At 39.0% G+C, this 18,223-nt stretch overlaps 1 protein-coding gene across 2 annotated transcripts in view; it reads left to right on the top strand.

Annotated features, from left to right (window-relative positions):
* The first annotated feature begins 491 nt into the window (after positions 1-491).
* The window catches only part of bach2b (BTB and CNC homology 1, basic leucine zipper transcription factor 2b), a 97,360-nt gene continuing 79,628 nt past the window's right edge, over positions 492-18,223 (top strand). Inside the window, exons 1-2 of one of the 2 annotated variants that reach the window (XM_062437840.1) lie at positions 492-809; positions 17,636-17,796. In XM_062437840.1, coding sequence (XP_062293824.1) covers positions 17,758-17,796 — 39 coding nt within the window. In that variant the 5' untranslated portion in view covers positions 492-809; positions 17,636-17,757. The remainder of the gene's footprint in view (positions 810-17,635; positions 17,797-18,223) is intronic. The other variant, XM_062437841.1, reaches the window with a different exon arrangement.

The following is an 18,223-nucleotide window of genomic DNA, read 5'->3' as shown; positions in this document are numbered from 1 at the left end:
TCCAGAATAACAAGCAGTTCGTCTCAATACAGGTTAGACGTCTTCTTATAGTGGGACACTTTATTTTGATAGGCTACCAGTCGGCCGTTTCATTTTCCTAAAACGCAGTTTGATACATAAATATAAGCAAACACTGAGTTGTATTTACGTTTGCGGGCACAGCTGTGAAAAAATGCCTTGTGTCATCTTTCATCGTCATATTCCCGCTGTGTGCACCGGGGAGGAGGAGGAGGAGGAGGAGAAGGGCAGGCCTGCCGAACCAGCGAGCACTAGGGGAGGGATTTAAGCAACCAGCCCAGTAGTGCTATTCTCCAAATCGCCCTGCGCACTTTCGAAGGAGTACGCGCGCGCTTCCCGCCTGCACCAACGGAAAAGTCGCGCGGCGCTAACGATGTTGTGAATGAGGGGGGATAGAGTGACGTCAGCGGCTGAATGTCAACAATGTAGCGACTGAGAGGAGGCGTTCCAGTCGAGTGTAACAAACAGCGGAGACGGAGCAGCACGCACGCACGCACGCACACACACACATGCACGCACTCACGCACGCGCGCCCACGTACACACAGCGGCAACAACAGACCGTAGAATCTCAGACGTTGTATGTGTGCGTGTTTTTTTTTTTTTTTTTAAACTCTTTTTGTTAGCGTGTGTGTGTAATTGAGAAATAAGCGAGTTGCAGCGACGGGAGAAGAAGTCACCTCTCTGCAGCCGGGAGGCTTTGAGGAAACGACAAAGCGAGTCATCATGTGAAAGAACTTATGTGGGAAACGGACAAAAGGGCTGGAATACGAGCAGAATAGAAAGTAAAAGGTGAGCTGGACTGCACGTTTTTTATTGCCGTCTTCTCTCCCCCTCCCTCTCTCTCTCTATGCTTGTGTTATCTGTGTGTATCCCCCGTTTGTCAATCTCAGTCTATTGTTGATGCTCTCATAACCGAGTTACAAACTTGCATAAGTGGCGCAGCGGTGGGCAACAGAGCCCTCACTGTGATATATATGGAGGAAAAAGTCACTTATAAAAAAAAAAAAAAATACTGAAAAACCACATGCATGAATCTTGAAACCTTGGCGGTGGGGCAGATATTAAAGGGTGTAATGCGCTGGGGTGTGAACGCGGGTTCGGGAGTGAAACACAACTCTGTACCACATCCTGTTATGCTTTGAGTCAATACGCTTGTATGAGCGCTCCCTTTTCTATGTGTGTGTGTGTGTGTGTGTGTGTGTGTGTGTGTTTTTTTTGCAAAGTAGATGCGTTGCTTGATCCCACAGGAGGGTCAGGCATGCTCCCAGCAAAAAAACAAAACAAAAAAATGTCCATAAAAGAAGCTGTCACCAGCAGCGTCATTAAACACCTCTTTCACTCACTGCAGGTACATTAATCAATTTCATTTGTGCAGGAGTACTTTTCATTATATTACTATTATTGTGTGTTTTTAGTGCATCTCTCTAGCTCTTCTCAATCTCGATCTGAAACTACACATCATTACACCTACTCATTAATACGCGCGCGCGCGCGCGCGCACACACACACACACACACACACAAATATCCATCTAAATATTTGCTGTGTAAGGAGAGCCCTTTATTGCTCCGACAGCCAATGGAATCATCGCAATAGCTCGACGGGTGTTAAGAACCATGTCTTCATTATCATTAACCTCATACTGTTAAACATTACAAAGATAAGAAGAAAGCCCCATATCATTCTTTTTTTTTTTTTTTTTTTTAAATGTTTTTATTTTTTCCATCCTGAACGGTGACTGTATCAAACAGCTGCGCCTTTTACGCGCGCTCCTGCATTGTCATGTGAATTGATGCTGCAGTAGTGGCTTAGTCAGTCCCTGTCAGTCTTATTATGAAGGAGTCAGTGATGTAGTGAATTATGCTGTGATGCAAGTGGCGATGAAGGTGTCACAAATCGATAGGAATAATATATAGGCTATGGACTATTTTTTTTAAAGAAAAGAAAAATATGTTCTTATGACATTTTGTGCGTTAAAAACATTTAAATAAGCAGGATGATGGCACATGCTGTTATGCACACGACTAAGTTTGCTGTAGGAATGACAAATGTACAGCATATATGAAATATATACTGAAATATATAGCTTATATATATATATATAACGTGGATGCTGGAAATTGAAATATATAGCTTATATATATTTCAATTTCCAGCATCCACGTTTGCTTTGCTGAGTCTCTGGTGGAATTAATAGAAGCATGTGTCCACAGAGCGGTGCTTGCTCTCGGATAAGAGGGCAGAATAATAGTGTTTATTTCGGGATACTATTGTTTGATCGCCACGTGTTTGACTCGGCTGCGAGGGTGCCTGAAATCATAAGGGAGCGGAGTGATGCTGCCATTAAATGCGGTGATACAGCATTTTGGAGGAGCGGTGACATCCACGGGCATCACAGCTTCTTTGTCTGTTTAGTGCTGATGCAACGCGATGATGGCATCACCCTCTAACACTCACACACAACCATTCTCTCTCTCTCTCTCTCTCTCTCTCTCTCTCTCTCTCTCTCTCTCTCTCTACATATATCGCATTCTCCTTTAATTCTATGTGTGGATGGAGCGCAAGGATGGTTGGGTTTCATGAATCAGAGTTGCGGGTTTATGTGAAGTGCGCGGTGAAGAGAAAAGGTGGAACAGTCGGAGTAATTCCTACTCATCTTCATTTTGATGGGAGCTGAAATGAGGAGGGGAGAGAAAAAAACACACATTCTCGCTCCCTGACATCGCTCTGCTTTCACAACACGTGCATGGCGGCAGCACTCATGCGCAGTTTTACGCACGGAGCCTTTTGTTCTGTACAGTAGCCCCCGCTGCCTTTCTTTTCCCATGCATGGCAATCCCTGCTTATTGTGGGGGGAGTGAGGGATGAAGGAGGGGGGGGGGGGGGGGGGTTTACAGTCCAAAACTGTAAACCCCACAGTGACTCAGTCAGGCTTAAATGCCACTTCATCTAATCCGCTGTGCCACGCTTTTATTCCTCCTGTTTATATCATCTGAAATCTCTAAATTCTATCCATTATCTTTATTTCCTTTATCTATTAGTGTTAATTAAGAAATAAATTCAATCACAAATGACACTCTGAGTAGGGGGCTAATACTCTGCATTTGATGATTATTGTCTAAATAAAAAAACATATAGAAAATGTGAAATTTTTCTAGTATTTTAATGTCAAGATTCAGTCATTTTAGTGCTTAAGCTGAGCTCAGACTGCAGTTTTCAATCCTCACTCATTTTTGAAATCAGGTTTTATTACACACACATAAGGATACACTTCACACATGTTCTTCTCTCTAATCTCAAACATACACACACTACAAGATGTGAAACTAATGATGCATCACAAACTACAGGATAGTATTAAGATGATTTTACGAGAGGGAGCAACGCAGCACCTTACATGATCTCACCTGATCTCATGAGGAAGCAGAGTAAACAAAATGGAGACTTTGGATAAAAGCTGCCAAATGAAACTGTAAATTGCAAATTGATCAGTAAATAGGAAATATTATATGAAAATTACTGATCACTGTTTTTCAAATCTATTCCAAATTTTGGAATATTTCCAAAAAGATTGGAATATTTCCAAATTCCAAATATATTCGATTTGTTGTCACAGTAGAAACCAAAACATATTCAGACGTGATAAACAGATTATTAAAATAGTCAGAGATTCAATATTCTGTTGATTGTGCAGCTCTACTAGGTCTGTACATCATACCAAATGTATGCATACATAAATGTGAATCATTCCTTCTGGCTACTGAATTCTGTAAATTGAAATGACAATCTGATGATCACAGTATGACTCCACTGAACAGCAGTAAACAATTGCCCAGCTGTTGCGTCACATATTTCTCTTCTGTCCTCTTCCATCATTATAATAGCTGCAACTATTATAATCATGAGTGATGTTAGTAGATATGCTGAGGGCATGACTTTACATACACTGTCCTCACACTTACAGCAGAATTTGGTAGAGAAAATAGCCAAATGTAAGTATGTATTAAGTGAAAAAATTGTTGAATCAACCGTTAAAACTCTGAAGCATGGTAGGTTTTTGATTGATCAACTTAAAGTTACTAAAACCTCATTGTCCAAAAAACTATTTTTGGTTTCAGAATGGATGAATTTATAATAAAACCTCATTTAGAAATATCTTCAAGCTTCCTCTCTTTTTTCCCGCCCCAGCTGAAAGTACATTACAATAAAGGAAGCAAGAAAAAGATTGGTAATAACTGTTATTATATAACAAGGCCAACATCTCTCAAGTTGAGCCTGGCTTGGGAACATCTCTCAGCCTGAGCAGGGCTGTTTTGGGGATCTAGACATAATGAGTCCCTCAGGGTTCCCGTCCACAGCTGAAATCCCACGCGGCAACAGGATCCCTTTATGTGAACCTGCTGCACCCCCCTCTTCCCCCTGCATATGCTGCATATGCAGAACTGCACCATCCAGCACTACCTCCTCCCGGTTTCCGCCGAGCCCTCAGTAATCACGTTTTATGTCGCTGAAGTTCCTAATTAAAAAAGACGACGGCAGAAGAAGCTGCTTGTGTTCAAAAAGTAACCCGGGCACTTATGGGTTAATGATTCATGAAATTGCAGTTGGAGTAGGATGTGATGGAGTGATCAGTGCCTCTCGCTGTGAGCGAAGATGAATTTCTCCTGACGACGATCCCAGCAGCCCCTCGAGGTGCTAAAAGTGCATCGTTTTTTTAATTCTTATTGGATAAAACAGGAGTGTGCTTTTAAATGAAAAAGCAGATCCTCCTTAAAGAAATGAACAAAAGGCTGCAGATCCCCTCCTTTCACATCCATTTCTTTCTTTCCTTTTTTTTTGTCTTCCTGCATCATTAAAGGATCGCTTGCATCACTGAGGATATCTGAGTAACCCCCACCAGCTCAGCTCAACATCCCAAGTCAGTGCCTTGCCTAGAAAAAAAGAAACAAAGAAAAAAAAAACATGTTCCCAATAGCTCTCCCACGTCAGCACAAAGGCATGTTTGACTGGGCTGCTGCCAGTGTGAGGCGTAGATGGAACAGCACTGCTGGGAGAAATCTAAGATCCTGCACTTTACACCAAGAGCTATTGTTTCCCCCCCCCCTCTCCCTCTCTCTTTCTCTCTCTCTCTCTCTGTCTGTCTGTTGTGATCCCTTCTTCCCCCCTCCCGTCATGTCATGGCTGCTCGTTCCCCTCGTCCCGTCGTTTCTCGGCAGCGATGTGCACTGGCGTTGTCGCTCCGGCTATGTGAAATCAGATTGCATTATCCCGCCAGAGCCAGCTCCCATCAGTCTGCGGTTGCAGAGTCAGTGCCTGTCTGCGTGTTTTTGCTGCTCTAACGGAGACACTTGCCAAGAAGCTATCAAAATCTAAAGCACCACGGGCAGATTTCTGATTGTACTGTTTTGGTTTGGCTTTGTATTTTCTTACGTTGCCTGTAAGAAATTATTAAGACATGTAAATCATCCGGAGAGTTGCGTCAAAGCCATTTGATGATATCCCAGACTTGTCCTACCGCCTCAAGCACAGAGCTTCACCTCATGAACTCGGAGCTAATGCTCTTTACTAACTTATCCTGTGGTCATCTGTACGTTTATCACTGTGCAGAATAAACTGAGCTAATGAAATAATGTACATCTGCTCCTAATAGCTTTGGAATTAAAACAGAAAAGAGTGGGAAAGGGAGAGTGGGAGGTTTATGAAGCAGTTTAGAAGAATGGGCCGTGTGTAAAGTGGCATCCAGTGAATGAATAGAAACATTTAGAGCAGTGTAATGACCTGTTTGTATTGGATTAGTGCAGCACTACTACTATGGTTACTACTACTACTACTACTACTACTACTACTACTACTGGCAAGGGACTAGGAAGCATTGCTGAGGTCTGTTTAAACTTGCACCCACTGAGCTGGAGAGGATTCAGTGTGGAGGTGCAGCCACGTTTGCTTTCCTTACATTCAGTGTGTGAAGCAGAAGCTGGAGGTGCACACAGCTGAACCTGGCACCACTGTTGTTTTGACACAGTCGGCACCTCAGTCGGAAGAAGACGGTCTCGGAATAGTCTGCAGGGAATGGTTTTGAAATGGTCTCGACTCCAGGAAGAGATACTCAGCAGTTAGATTTTCTTTTTTTTTACTAAGAAGCAGTTTGTTGGATTTGTATGTGTTCAGCAGTGAATTGTAGAACATTAATAACTAATATGAGTAGTCTGTTGTTAAATGTAGAGCAATGCTATGGAGGACAAAGCCAGTCCGGTTGAAACGATTACATTTTAAAATGATTAGTAAGTTTAATCAAATAGTTTGGATGATTCCCATATTTAGATTATTATTTGATTGCTTATTTGATTTCTCAGAAGTCAGAATACTGACTTTAAACCAACAAAAACTTTTAGATTATTCTTCAAATTGTATAATTTCATAATCAATTTTAAACTTCTGAGATTTCCTAATTCCAAGAATCTGACAATTCTCACTTCAGTCCCAGTTTTCAGGATTCTCACTTAAATCTCAGATTTCTCAAATTAAATTCAGAATTCTTTTTTTTCTTGTTTCTTTATTATAATGTTGCAATATTCATATCAATCATAAAACATAGGGTACATAATGCAAACCTATTCTAACAATCAACCAACCACCCACCCCCACTAGCTCATATTGTCCATCAAATGTTGATAGAGGTTTAATTATTAGAAAAAAAGGGACTTCTGAGAATAAACACAAGGTTTCTTTTTTCATGGAATTCAAACTGTGTTCTTGGTTTTTAGTTGTGGCCTAAATGTTAGAAAGTTAATTTTGAGACTTTTACTTCCATACTTTTAGAATTTTGAGACATTGCTTAAATTTAAAAATGTTTTCTCTTAAAATTCTGATTTAATTTGATCATTTAAATGTGAGATTTTCTCCCTTTAATCTCTTAACTTTGAAAACACATTCTAATCTAATTCTAATTATCTTCTCAAAATTCTTATAATTCTGGGAAAAATGTCAAAAGTATGATTCATTTGTGCGTTACTTTATTGATCACTTTACTTTCAGAATGAATCATTTAAAATCAGTCTCATTTCATTTCCAGAATTCATTTCAATACTCAAATATGTTCTATTCTTGTGGCTCTCATTATCTTCCATACATATCAATTTTCCTTTTGTCATTGGGAGTTTTCAGTAGTGAAATTGCCACTGGGACACCTATTCGTCATTAAAAATAGCTCTGAAACTTTAGCATGTGTCATGGTTGTTCAAGACCACAGCCCTGAACACACACACACTGCTGTGACACACACGCCTCCATTTTTCATCCAAGATCTTCGACGAAGCTTTTGCATGTTGTTTTTGAATTCCACTGACTTGTGTGTGGTCTGTCTCGCTCTTTTTTTTTTCCATTACAAGCGTCACAGAAAGTAAATGACATGTGCGCTACAGTTTTTCTGTAGCCCCCCCCCCCCCCCCTTGCTACAGAGGAGCCAACTGGGAAAATGGCGTCCAAAGGGCCAAATGAAGTGCTTTTGCTGTGTCTTGATATTCACCTTGGTAACAGTAGCAGAGCCATTATCTTGGCATCGAGCTGGGGCAACTCCTCCATATATTCATGTTGGATTTTCTTAGGGGTTGCTAAGGTTATTCATAGTAAACACTGTTGTCTGTGTGGTCCCCAGAGCCCGCCCCCCTACTACCACCATGGAAATGATGTGCATACCATATCAAATTAGAGCAGTTTGCTGTGAAAACGAGGCGGCGTAAACAGTATGTCTCTAGGGTTAGGCCTCCCCTGGTGTTTGCCGCTCTTCTATGTGTTCTCCTGGGGAACACTGAGGCACGTAGCTGTAGTATTCTATAGAAAAGTCCTCCTCTTGTCTGTCTGTCAGCACTTTTCTCTCTGTAGCTGCTGAGTCACAAATAAAGTTGAAGCTCCCTCTGACCTGTCTGTCCACCTTAAAGCTAATTACACATAACTGTACAGTCTGTTTCCAGTCGACAAAACAATCTCACCACGAGTTCCATTTATTGCCTGTTCGTGACCTTTTGATCATCACATGATCTTCTTCAGCAGCAGATGGAGAGAAAGTCTCCAAGGTTGAGAATGAACTTGGATGAGAGGTCCTTAATGTGCTCAGAAAATGGAAGTAAGACATTTGAACATCTCCTTCAAACTCCCGCTGCTGATGAAAGTCATGTCATATGATTGAAAACTACAAAAGCTACTAAATAGACCCAGAAATGATATAGTTTTCTGCCTCCATGGTGAATAATCATCTCATCTAACGTCAGCTATATTTCTAGTATTTATTTTTTAAAGAAAATACATCAGATTTTCTTAAGGATAATGATTCTATGTTCTTTGAATAATTATTATTAACATGGGCAAGTCAGTCTGTGTTTGGCTGCTGTAGTGACATCAATCATTAATATAAACTAAAAATCATTTTAAAACAATGAAAGAAATGTTTCATATTCATACTATAAATATTATACTTTAAAATAACATAAATTACATCATTATGTAAACTCCAGGGTTTATTTATTATTCTTATGAATTTTATTTTAGTCATAGGCTTCTTTGTCCCATTGATTAACTTTCTAACAAACTTAATTTAACTTTTGAGATCTTTTTTTTCTAAAGAACAAAGAGACAAGCAAACAAAACCAAAAATATAATATGTTTGCTGCTAATTGTTTGTTCTGTTTTTGTTTTGGGTTTTTTTTCTCTTTGGGATTTACATGTTTTTTTTTAAAATCACTTTTAATGTCGGCTAGGAGGAACAGCATTTTGGGGTGGGTGGGGGGGGGGGGGGTGTATGCAAGTACACAGTACATAGGGAATAAAAAGCTTAATCTTAAATTTCAATCTTTAATTAAATAAAGATACAAACAAAATAAAATATCAATAAATTCCTCCATAAAGATGAAATAACTGCACTTTTGATAAAAAATAAAGTAAATGTAATAGATCTTTTCACCCTTCTATTGTTTAAAACCTTCATGTGCTACTTTTTTTCGGTTGGAAAACTTACCGGTTTGTGCTAGTTCTCCTTTTAGCATACTGTACATACTTGATACTTGAACCCTGTCTGACAGAGTGAAGGTGTCGCTTGTTGGTCACAAACATTAGTGTTTCTATATATAAAGACGCGTGTAAATGACATTTGAATGAAAATTGTTAGTTTCGACATGGTTCTCCCCCTCGTGCACAGGCAGAAGAATGCTGTTATGTGCCTCTTCCTCTGAAGTCTGAGGTCATATCCTTATATGTGACACCCTTTTGTTCTGTTCACTGACATTGCAGTGCACAGTGCAACAGTGAAAAAGCTTGCCAGTGTGACTGCAATCGCCGCTGTTTTCTCTCTCTTGCTGAGTTACTGCTGTTAAACACTGCAGAGTACTGGACAGTATGTATTTGTTCTGTTTATAGTCATAACACACACAGCATACTGTATGCAGTGGTACGGACTTGACTGCAAAAATGCCACTGGGACATTTATGTTGGATGATATATATCGTCTCAGAAATAATCATGATAAACGATATTATTGTCATTTGAAGATCATTTTATACCACTGATATAATAATAATAGTTAGCATAGTAAAGCAAGGGGAGCAGGGTGGGATTGGAGAGTGGGAGCTACACTGTCATTATGGTTGGGGAGTCATTTACCTTTAATTCTTCTGCAGTCTCCACTCAGGACGTACACAGTGAGGAATGGACGACACTATTCGCCTAGCCTAGCGACATGAAAAGCCTCTTAGCTGCTAATGTAAAGTGTGGCAATATTGAGGTCAAAAAATGATAAAGGTCATGCCCATGTATCATAAGATAGGTCCATATAAGGACATGATGATGTCAATAATTACGTTACTGTGACAGGCTTACTGATACATCTTATCAGCTATTAATGGACTGTCCAAGACATGTCATGTTGCAGTGTCATGTATACTGGCAGAACAGACATTCGGAAAAACAGAAAAGTGGCATTTTCTTATTATATTTATTTAAAATGATCAAAAATCTCAGCAGTCATATCATAGTTCAACCTCAGTTTTTAATCCAAGATCCTTGTTATACTGTTTATCATGTACAGCTGTGACGATAATAGGAAATGTGTTATTTAGGTCATATTTGATATTAAAGTTTATTATTCAACAGTAAAATATCTTTACTAAGACATGGGTTGAGCCCTAGCAGTTTGCACATCTTTACTTTCAGCATCACTCTCTCTCAGATTCCTCTCCTTCACTGCCAAGAATGGCTCTGTGTTTTCCGATGAGTCTTACTAGGTTACAACGCCTTTACTGGCTGTAATTTAAACCAATAGTCTTGAAGGGCTGAAGGAAGCAAGTTCCCATCTTGCTAGAGGGCTTGACGTTTGCTGCCAAGGTCATTTTGTCCCCCCCCCCCCACACCTCCAACCTCCTCTCTCTCTGTGTGTCCTCTGCGTCGATGGGAAAAAGAAGTGGCGCTCAGTCAAGCATAGTGGAAGGTATTTTAAACAATCAGCGGATTCCTGGTACGGGGAGTGAGATCATTGTTTTAGTGAAGGAGGGAGGGGGGGGGCTGGGGGGTGAGGCAGCTGGGATGACCCCTGTGGCAGGACGTTGTTGTCCCTTCGAGCCACTCAGCGATAGCCATGAACTCTGAAGTGACAGCGGCTGTGGCAGAGGTCAGAATTCCTCCCTGGATGGATTTATTTGTACTGCTTTGCACATCAGAGACACCCTGCGAAAACAAAACACTCCCATTGTGTATGTGAGGCATGTTAACATGGAGGTCTGACATCTGCGGCTGATGAACGAGATATAAATAGAAAATAATAAGCGTGCTTGTCTGAGGTCGGAGTAAACAAAAGTATCAGGGAAGAACTATTGATCATTCAATATACACATCAATTTGATCTCTGCTTAGCTTTGTGAGCTCACACATCAGAGCTGACATTTACATCATTAGAGCTTTTTGACTGTGAACTTGACGATTATAGAAGATCATGAACTCAGCAGAACAAAATGCATCTTTAAAGAGACAGTTCACTCAAAGTACAGCAAACATTTTCCACATAATCCTAGTGGTATCTAACCATGTTGATAGCTGTATTTGTTTAGAGATATCTGTTATCTACTTATTTCTGCATATATCCCAATATGGTGGCGTTAGATCGGAATTATCCATTGTTTTTATACAAAAACTGCAGTTTCAATGTGGGACATTTAAAGGAGTTAAAGGAGTTGAAGTCCACAGTGTGTCCACACAGTTATTTAAAAGTAGATGATCAGCTTCTATTCAGCTTCAGCAGTCTGAGTTAGTCATATCAAGTGATATCTGACACATTTACTGTCTATTAGCATTAAATTCCCTCTGTGTGTTTCCCTGTTGATCTGTGGTGGAAGTATAGTAACACAAAGAGGGACTGTGGCACTAAAACACTGTCTGTCTACTTGATTTGGCTCATTTGGAAGGCTGGGATTGATATTAGCTTCAACTTTTATATACATTTTTGCACAGGAGGAGGACTGTGGATATAGTTTCCAGTATGAAAAGGAGGATTGATTATAGCAAGAAAAACAGGTTTAATGTTCATTTGAGCACCTGACTGTTATTTTATATGAAAAACTATGAACCCATCCTTTAAATGAACTGACTACTGTTTGTAGCAAATTTACTCAGCTGTCACTAATTAGTGTTAATTTCATAAACTGGCCAAACTACAAGATGAAACTCTTTACAGATTTCTGGCTAAAAGGCTTTCTGCTTTCCAGTGTAGCATGCAGGTGTGTGCTCGGCCAATTTTGTTTTCTTTTAGAAGAAGCAACCACCCTGTATCATTTGATGCTTGAAGACAGAGTAGACTGCATGGATTTGCTTCTTTAAAAACACAACAACAGAGGAGTGAGCCTTTCTCTAACCTGTCTCACTGTATTGTGTCATTTTCACACCATTCTCGTTAGCATGTAGCTCTGCTGTTGTTGACTGAATGACAGACAGCTAGTGAAAAGTGCAGCATCATTGCTGAAATTTAAAATTAAATCTTCTTAGCACCTCACCACATTTAAATTATATAATTGTTAAAAGTCTAAAACAGGGTTAGGGACCGTTATTCAGGCAGCTCATTCTCTCAGTCTGTGAGTGTAACGTTAGCTTAAACAGCTATAGTGCAGAGATGTTGACAGGCTAAACAGATGTTTTACACTAAGACATTTTTGAACAGTACTTTCTTATTAATATGATAGGTGGAAAATCTAGCTGTCATCAATACATATGTGAGTGAATTAAATGTGTAGTTTTTTAAAAAATAGAAAACTACCTAAGGTAATGTAGAAGTTGATCCAACTTCTAAGCTAACGTGAATACTGCTTTATTTTATCTAACTGCTTTCATGTATAAGTTTTTAATTATTGATTCAAACGTTTCATTTTTATATGTTTATCACCCTATAGGCTTTTTAGGAGTTTTAATCTATGGGAAAATATTCTATATAATTCTTCAAATCATTCAGCCTTAAATGAGGGTTATTGGAATTTGGTTTATGATGCTCACTGTTTAAAAAAAAGATTTTTTTTTATTTTAAGAAATAATCCCCACAGACCTGTGAACTATAATTTTATAGGCGTCATTTGCTCAGTTTAAAGTCATTTGAGTGACTTGTTGACGAAGACAGACAGACTAAACTACCTGCCACTCTTTACTGTCACTGGAGGTTAATGAGAATACTTTTTTTTTTATACTTTGAAACTTGGCTGAGCCGGCCCCTTTACCGCATTTCGAAGCAAGTTACAGTAAACCATATCATATCTTCATTGACGTTGTTGAAGCGCTGAAGTGTAAAACAACAAAGCGTTTTAGGTGTGCGGTTTGGCAAAGAAGCGCAGCTGTAAAGGAGTTTGTGTCAGGGAGGAGAAGAGGGGTTGGGGTCGGGGGTGGGGGGTGGGGGGCAGGCATCCTGTGAGACCAGCACAGGTGGTTGGGAGGGGAGGGGGGGTTGGCGTAGCGGTGGGAGGGAATGCGGGGGGGGGGGGGGGGGGGGGTGGAAGTGCAGTAATGTGCCCACTTCCTGCACCGAGCCCCTGTGCTGCTCTGTAAACTAGTACTGTAAGCTTACAACAAGATCAGCAGGATTTGACAGCGGTGAAGGCTTCTCGCCATTTAACAGCAGGCAGCCATAGGTGGAGATCCTGTGTGTGCACTCTAGTGGCCCACTGTGCCTCATACTTTTTCGTATGAGGTTATTTTTTCTTCTAATCATGGCACAGAAAAAGGAAAATAACAGTAAGAAAAAGCTGTGAATTGAAGGCGTACAAAATAAGAACATGACGTTTACACCGATGGCTTTTGAAAAAATGAAAGTCAACAGTGTGTATGTGGTTGAAATCATGTCTGCTACCCCACCTGTTGAGTTACATGGATACTGTTCAGATAGGTTTCATCCTGTAAGTGTTCACAACATTCAGATGCAGTTTTGATGTTGTCTCATGTTTGTAGTAATGTATATGTCCTCCTCCATCACTTTCAGTAATATGACATCTGAGATAAACCTACAGACTAAAGCAGCATGGGGTGACTTTGACTTGAATTATGGTTCTCGGATGATGCACGTCATGTCATATTTTTTAAAGATATGTATATATATTTAATCCTTTTTCCTAATTCAAGTTTAATATATTAATATTAAATTCCCAGTGAAGTTTACTGTTTCAGAGCACTGATGTAATTTTATAAAACTTAAGTTTATTCTTAAACTGTAAGATATCATGCCTCCATTACATATCTTTGTCTTCGTGTTTGGTAACCACAATTGGGAAAAACGTTTTTTTTTTAAATTCTCTAATATCGGCGTCAACTTCGGCTCGAAAAATCCAATATTGGTGGTGTGTAATGTATTCCATAGTAACTAGAGGAAGTGAGGGTTTTATGACAAAAAATGGATGTTGACACCTGATAACCGGCAGTTTCTCATTCTACCAAAACCCCATGTAATAAAAGGTGTAGTGATGGATCCTGAGAAGGTGAATTATAGTTAAATCTATATATGCCTGTAAGCTCTGGTTAATCACACAATGACAGTATGAACTGAACTGATCCAAATCAACTAGAAAGTAAGAGTTCATGGTCAGTTCAGTGAGTAAGCAGACTCATGTTGTGTTCCTGCAGCGGTCACATGCAGTCCTGTGCGGTCCACAGACCTGCCTGTGTCATTAAGGACAGATGGTGAAAGGTCAACAAGGCAAAGTTGTGGACCGTCCACTGTTGATATACTGAGTCACAAGATCTGAGTCAGCCAAGCGTGTCAAAACAACACAGCGTATCGCCTGTGAATGTGCTACCTGCCTGTGACTTCTGCAACACTTACCCACAGGTTTTATGTTCCATTTTAAAGGAAAACTTTGTCCTCTCTGGGTGGAAATTAGATTTTTTATTTTAGAGTCTCAGTCTTGATTGGCACCTTACAGACAGGCTATTTCTCCCCACTTATCAGCATCTGTTTGAACTGGTTTTCCACTCTCTACCTTAACATATGAAGCACTTCAACTATTTTCTCAATGAGTGCAATGTAGAAAAAATGTTAGCATTTCTTCATTCTCATTGTATCAATTTGTGCTGGTACTGTCAGCCAATCAGGGTCCAGGTTAGTTACAGGTTTGCTGGTAAAGACATCAGCCTTCAATCTCATTTAATACATGCTTAACATTGCTCCTGACCCATTTAGTGCTTTAGTCAATTAGTTAATTAATCAATTAGTGTGACAACAAAGTCATTTATCCAGTGAGAATGACACACATTTGTCAGCTGAATATTGAACTATATCTGAGTTTTAAACTGCACGATGCATTTAAAGACCTTTGGAAATAATGATGGGTATTTTTAATTTCTGTCTTACATTTTACTGATGTTTACTGTCTAAATTATTAATTGTTTGTTTTAAAATTCGTTCAGAAAGAAACTGCCAGAAGAAGGCGGGCTTCTTTAGTTTTACATGCAGACACAGAATTACAGCTGTCGATCAAATGTTAGATTAATTGTTACAAAGACGAGGACGCACATAAATCATTTAGAACGTCAACATGATTTGTTCAGTTTAAGTACAGTGTTAAACGTTGTTGTGAGTTTTAGGAAATAAATGATGGTATCTTTTACTCAAGGTGCACTTACTAACTTTTTCAGCTCTTTATCTCCATCTGCTAATGAAGCCTATAGGATGCACTCCACAGTTTGTGATATTCAGTACAGACACTCGCTCAGCACCAATAAAGTCGCTGCCTTAAAGTATATAATTAGAATAATTAGAACATGGCCTCACTTCTCTGGGATACAGTGTCCAGTTACAGAGACTTTCCTATAAAAGGCAGTGAAGAAGAAAGACAGGAGAAAACAAAGGCTGATGAAGAGAGAGAGAGAGAGAGAGAGTTAGTGAGAGCGGAGATCAATAGCCCTGCTGCATGAAAAGGCTGCAGGAGCTGGCCATTTAGATGGATTACAGTAGCGCCGCTTCCCTTTCATCTCACTCAGGGATTGTGTCTGGAGGGGAAAGGAAGCAAATTGGTTCTCATCACGCTTAGCAAGTGCCGCTCAGTCTGATTCTGATAGCTGAGTCTGTTTGAACACTGTGATGATGAGCTGTACGGTATATGCTTTCTGGATCATATACAAGAGAAGCATTTAAGCCCAACGATCACAGTCATTCCCCCCTCCTCAAAGAGCAAAGTGTCAGAGCAGAAACAGGCTAATCTGTGTCGAGCCATCGTGATGTCCGTGTCACAAAGGTGTCAGCACACATTCAGTTCGAGCTGTTCGATCTTTATCAGAAGGGGGGGGGGAGATTTCACAGCTGATTTGAATGTAAAAGCGAAAGATTTGTTGAAGCACTGGCACAGAGACAATGTGCTGATAGCTGGGAATACATTACAATCAGGGATTAATCATCTTTAACACACTGTGGGTTTAAACTGCTCTAACAGCTGTGATGTGAATTTAAAAAACTGCAGATTCAGACTTTAAGAGTAATTCCACAGCGCAGGACGAGACTGCACTGATACCAAGACACTCTTCACAAAATGAACAATGAGTTGACTTGAATTAGAAACAGCAGCATACTGAGATTGTTATACTGTATGTGAAAGAAAATACAGTTCTAAGACTGAAAACAGAAAAAAAAGATGTAATATTTGTGGCTGATTCATCTATCTTTGAAATGTTAAACTTTGAAATGAATTAGGTATCAAAGTTCATTCTTTACCTTAGAAAAAGGGGTTTTTTTTGTGAAATGTTTTTGTGAAACTAATGTTGAGAAATAATGATAAATGTTGTATATGACCAGAATCCAAACTGCTCTTTAAACAGAACAAAAAACTGAACAAAAACTCAACCTTAAATGACATCAAATGTACAAAAAGCATCTTCATTTCTCTCATTTTGAATTCTAAACTAAATGTTGGAAAAAAAATATAACAATCAGTTATAATTGAAATAGTTAAAGATCATGTCTGTGAAATCAGTTAGATAATGTAATTTTCTCAGCACTTTATGATGGAAATTTGTATTTAGTTGGAGTTTATGTAAAAGCAAACTGTAAGAATTGTCCCAGGTGTTATAATCCCAGGTATATATCAATGGTGACCATTAATATATATAGCTGGGATTTTGAAATTTGTAAACAATAAATACAAAAAACATTTGACAAATTAGATCTTAAATCAAATTAGATAAATAGATAGATAGATAGATAGATAGATAGATAGATAGATAGATAGATAGATAGATAGATAGATAGATAGATAGATAGATAGATAGATAGATAGATAGATAGATAGATAGATAGATAGATAGATACTTTATTGATACTTCACAGGAAATTGTTTGGTTTACAGCAGCTACACCCACACTTAAGACAGCTACACGTAACATCACGTAGAAACACATCTCTAACTATCCAATGGAAAAAACTACAAAGTAATTAGTAAAAATACACCACAAATTGTACTAATAAAACAAGTATATATGCATACATATGTAAACAATTATAATAAAATACTCCAGAAATAGTGCCCTGCAGTATCTAATAAATATCTAAAAGGCATAACACCTAATAAATCTGTTTACATGGCATACTATCTAGTTTTTTTATGAACTTTCTACAGTATTTTATGTTCTTCATCAGTGGATGGATTTTGCTCAGTTGAGGACCAAGAGGCATGGTTAAAAGCTCAGGAAAAAGGTTGAAAATCAACATTAAAACCATTTCAATGAAACCGATTTAAGTCCCCTCGTCCTTTACAGACACTTTTTAAAAATGAAGTGTCATTTCCTTTCTACCAGGAGATTGATCTTCCTTTTCCTGCCGTGTTTTTCTGTGATTCTTTTCTGTGCGGATTCTTGTTACAGAACGTTCTTGAAACGCGTAACATTCACACAATTTACACAAATGGCTCATTTTCACTTGTTTTTAAGAATTTAACAACTTGTTTAGCTAACTTTAAAATGTCAAAACTTCTCTTCTAGTGGCAAAAATCTTAACTTTGGAATGTGTTAAATGTAAATGATGTATGATTCAGCTGTGGTATTTATGTGTCTAAAGCTTTCCTGTCAGAATGGATGAGTAATTGTGGATGATAGGAGGGTCTGTGTTCATGTTGCAGGGACGCCCTCCCTCCTCCCCCACTGCTCTGCGCACCAGCGACCTGCCAATCATCTGTCTGACCTCTCATCTTTCTGACTGATAGTGATGTAGTCAGTGTGACTCTATGCTGCTCGTGGATAAATGATCACTAATCACAATCAGAAGATGAAGCACAAGTCTGTAAGTAGCACTACTACTACTGTACTCACTTACTCCACCTTTTTTTATATTGTAAAAACATTATTTTAATGTTGACAGGAAGGCTGTCTTTTATTTTTTCCTGTTGTGGTTACACTGCGTGAAGCCGAGGCAAACATTTGTCAGTCACAACACACAAATACGAATATCAGATGGTGCAAGCTGCCCGATTGTTTCCACTTGTTATCTGTATTTATCTGTAATTAATATGTGATTTATAATCCCAGCAGCGGTAAGATTTGTTTATTTACCTGTAAACATATTCATAGTTTCTGTTTTAAAGCTCAAAGCATATTTTAGTCTTAAAGCAAAAATCTAAAAAAAATTCAAAACAGATGATTCGATAGTTCTTGAAGACTGTTAATGTCACTTTGTGTTCTCAAACAATAGCACAAACCACACTGAGCGA

The sequence above is a fragment of the Scomber scombrus genome, chromosome 17, assembly GCF_963691925.1.
Source record: "Scomber scombrus chromosome 17, fScoSco1.1, whole genome shotgun sequence".
NCBI classification, from domain to species: Eukaryota; Metazoa; Chordata; class Actinopteri; order Scombriformes; family Scombridae; genus Scomber; species Scomber scombrus.
This window is presented reverse-complemented; position numbering and strand designations above follow the sequence as displayed.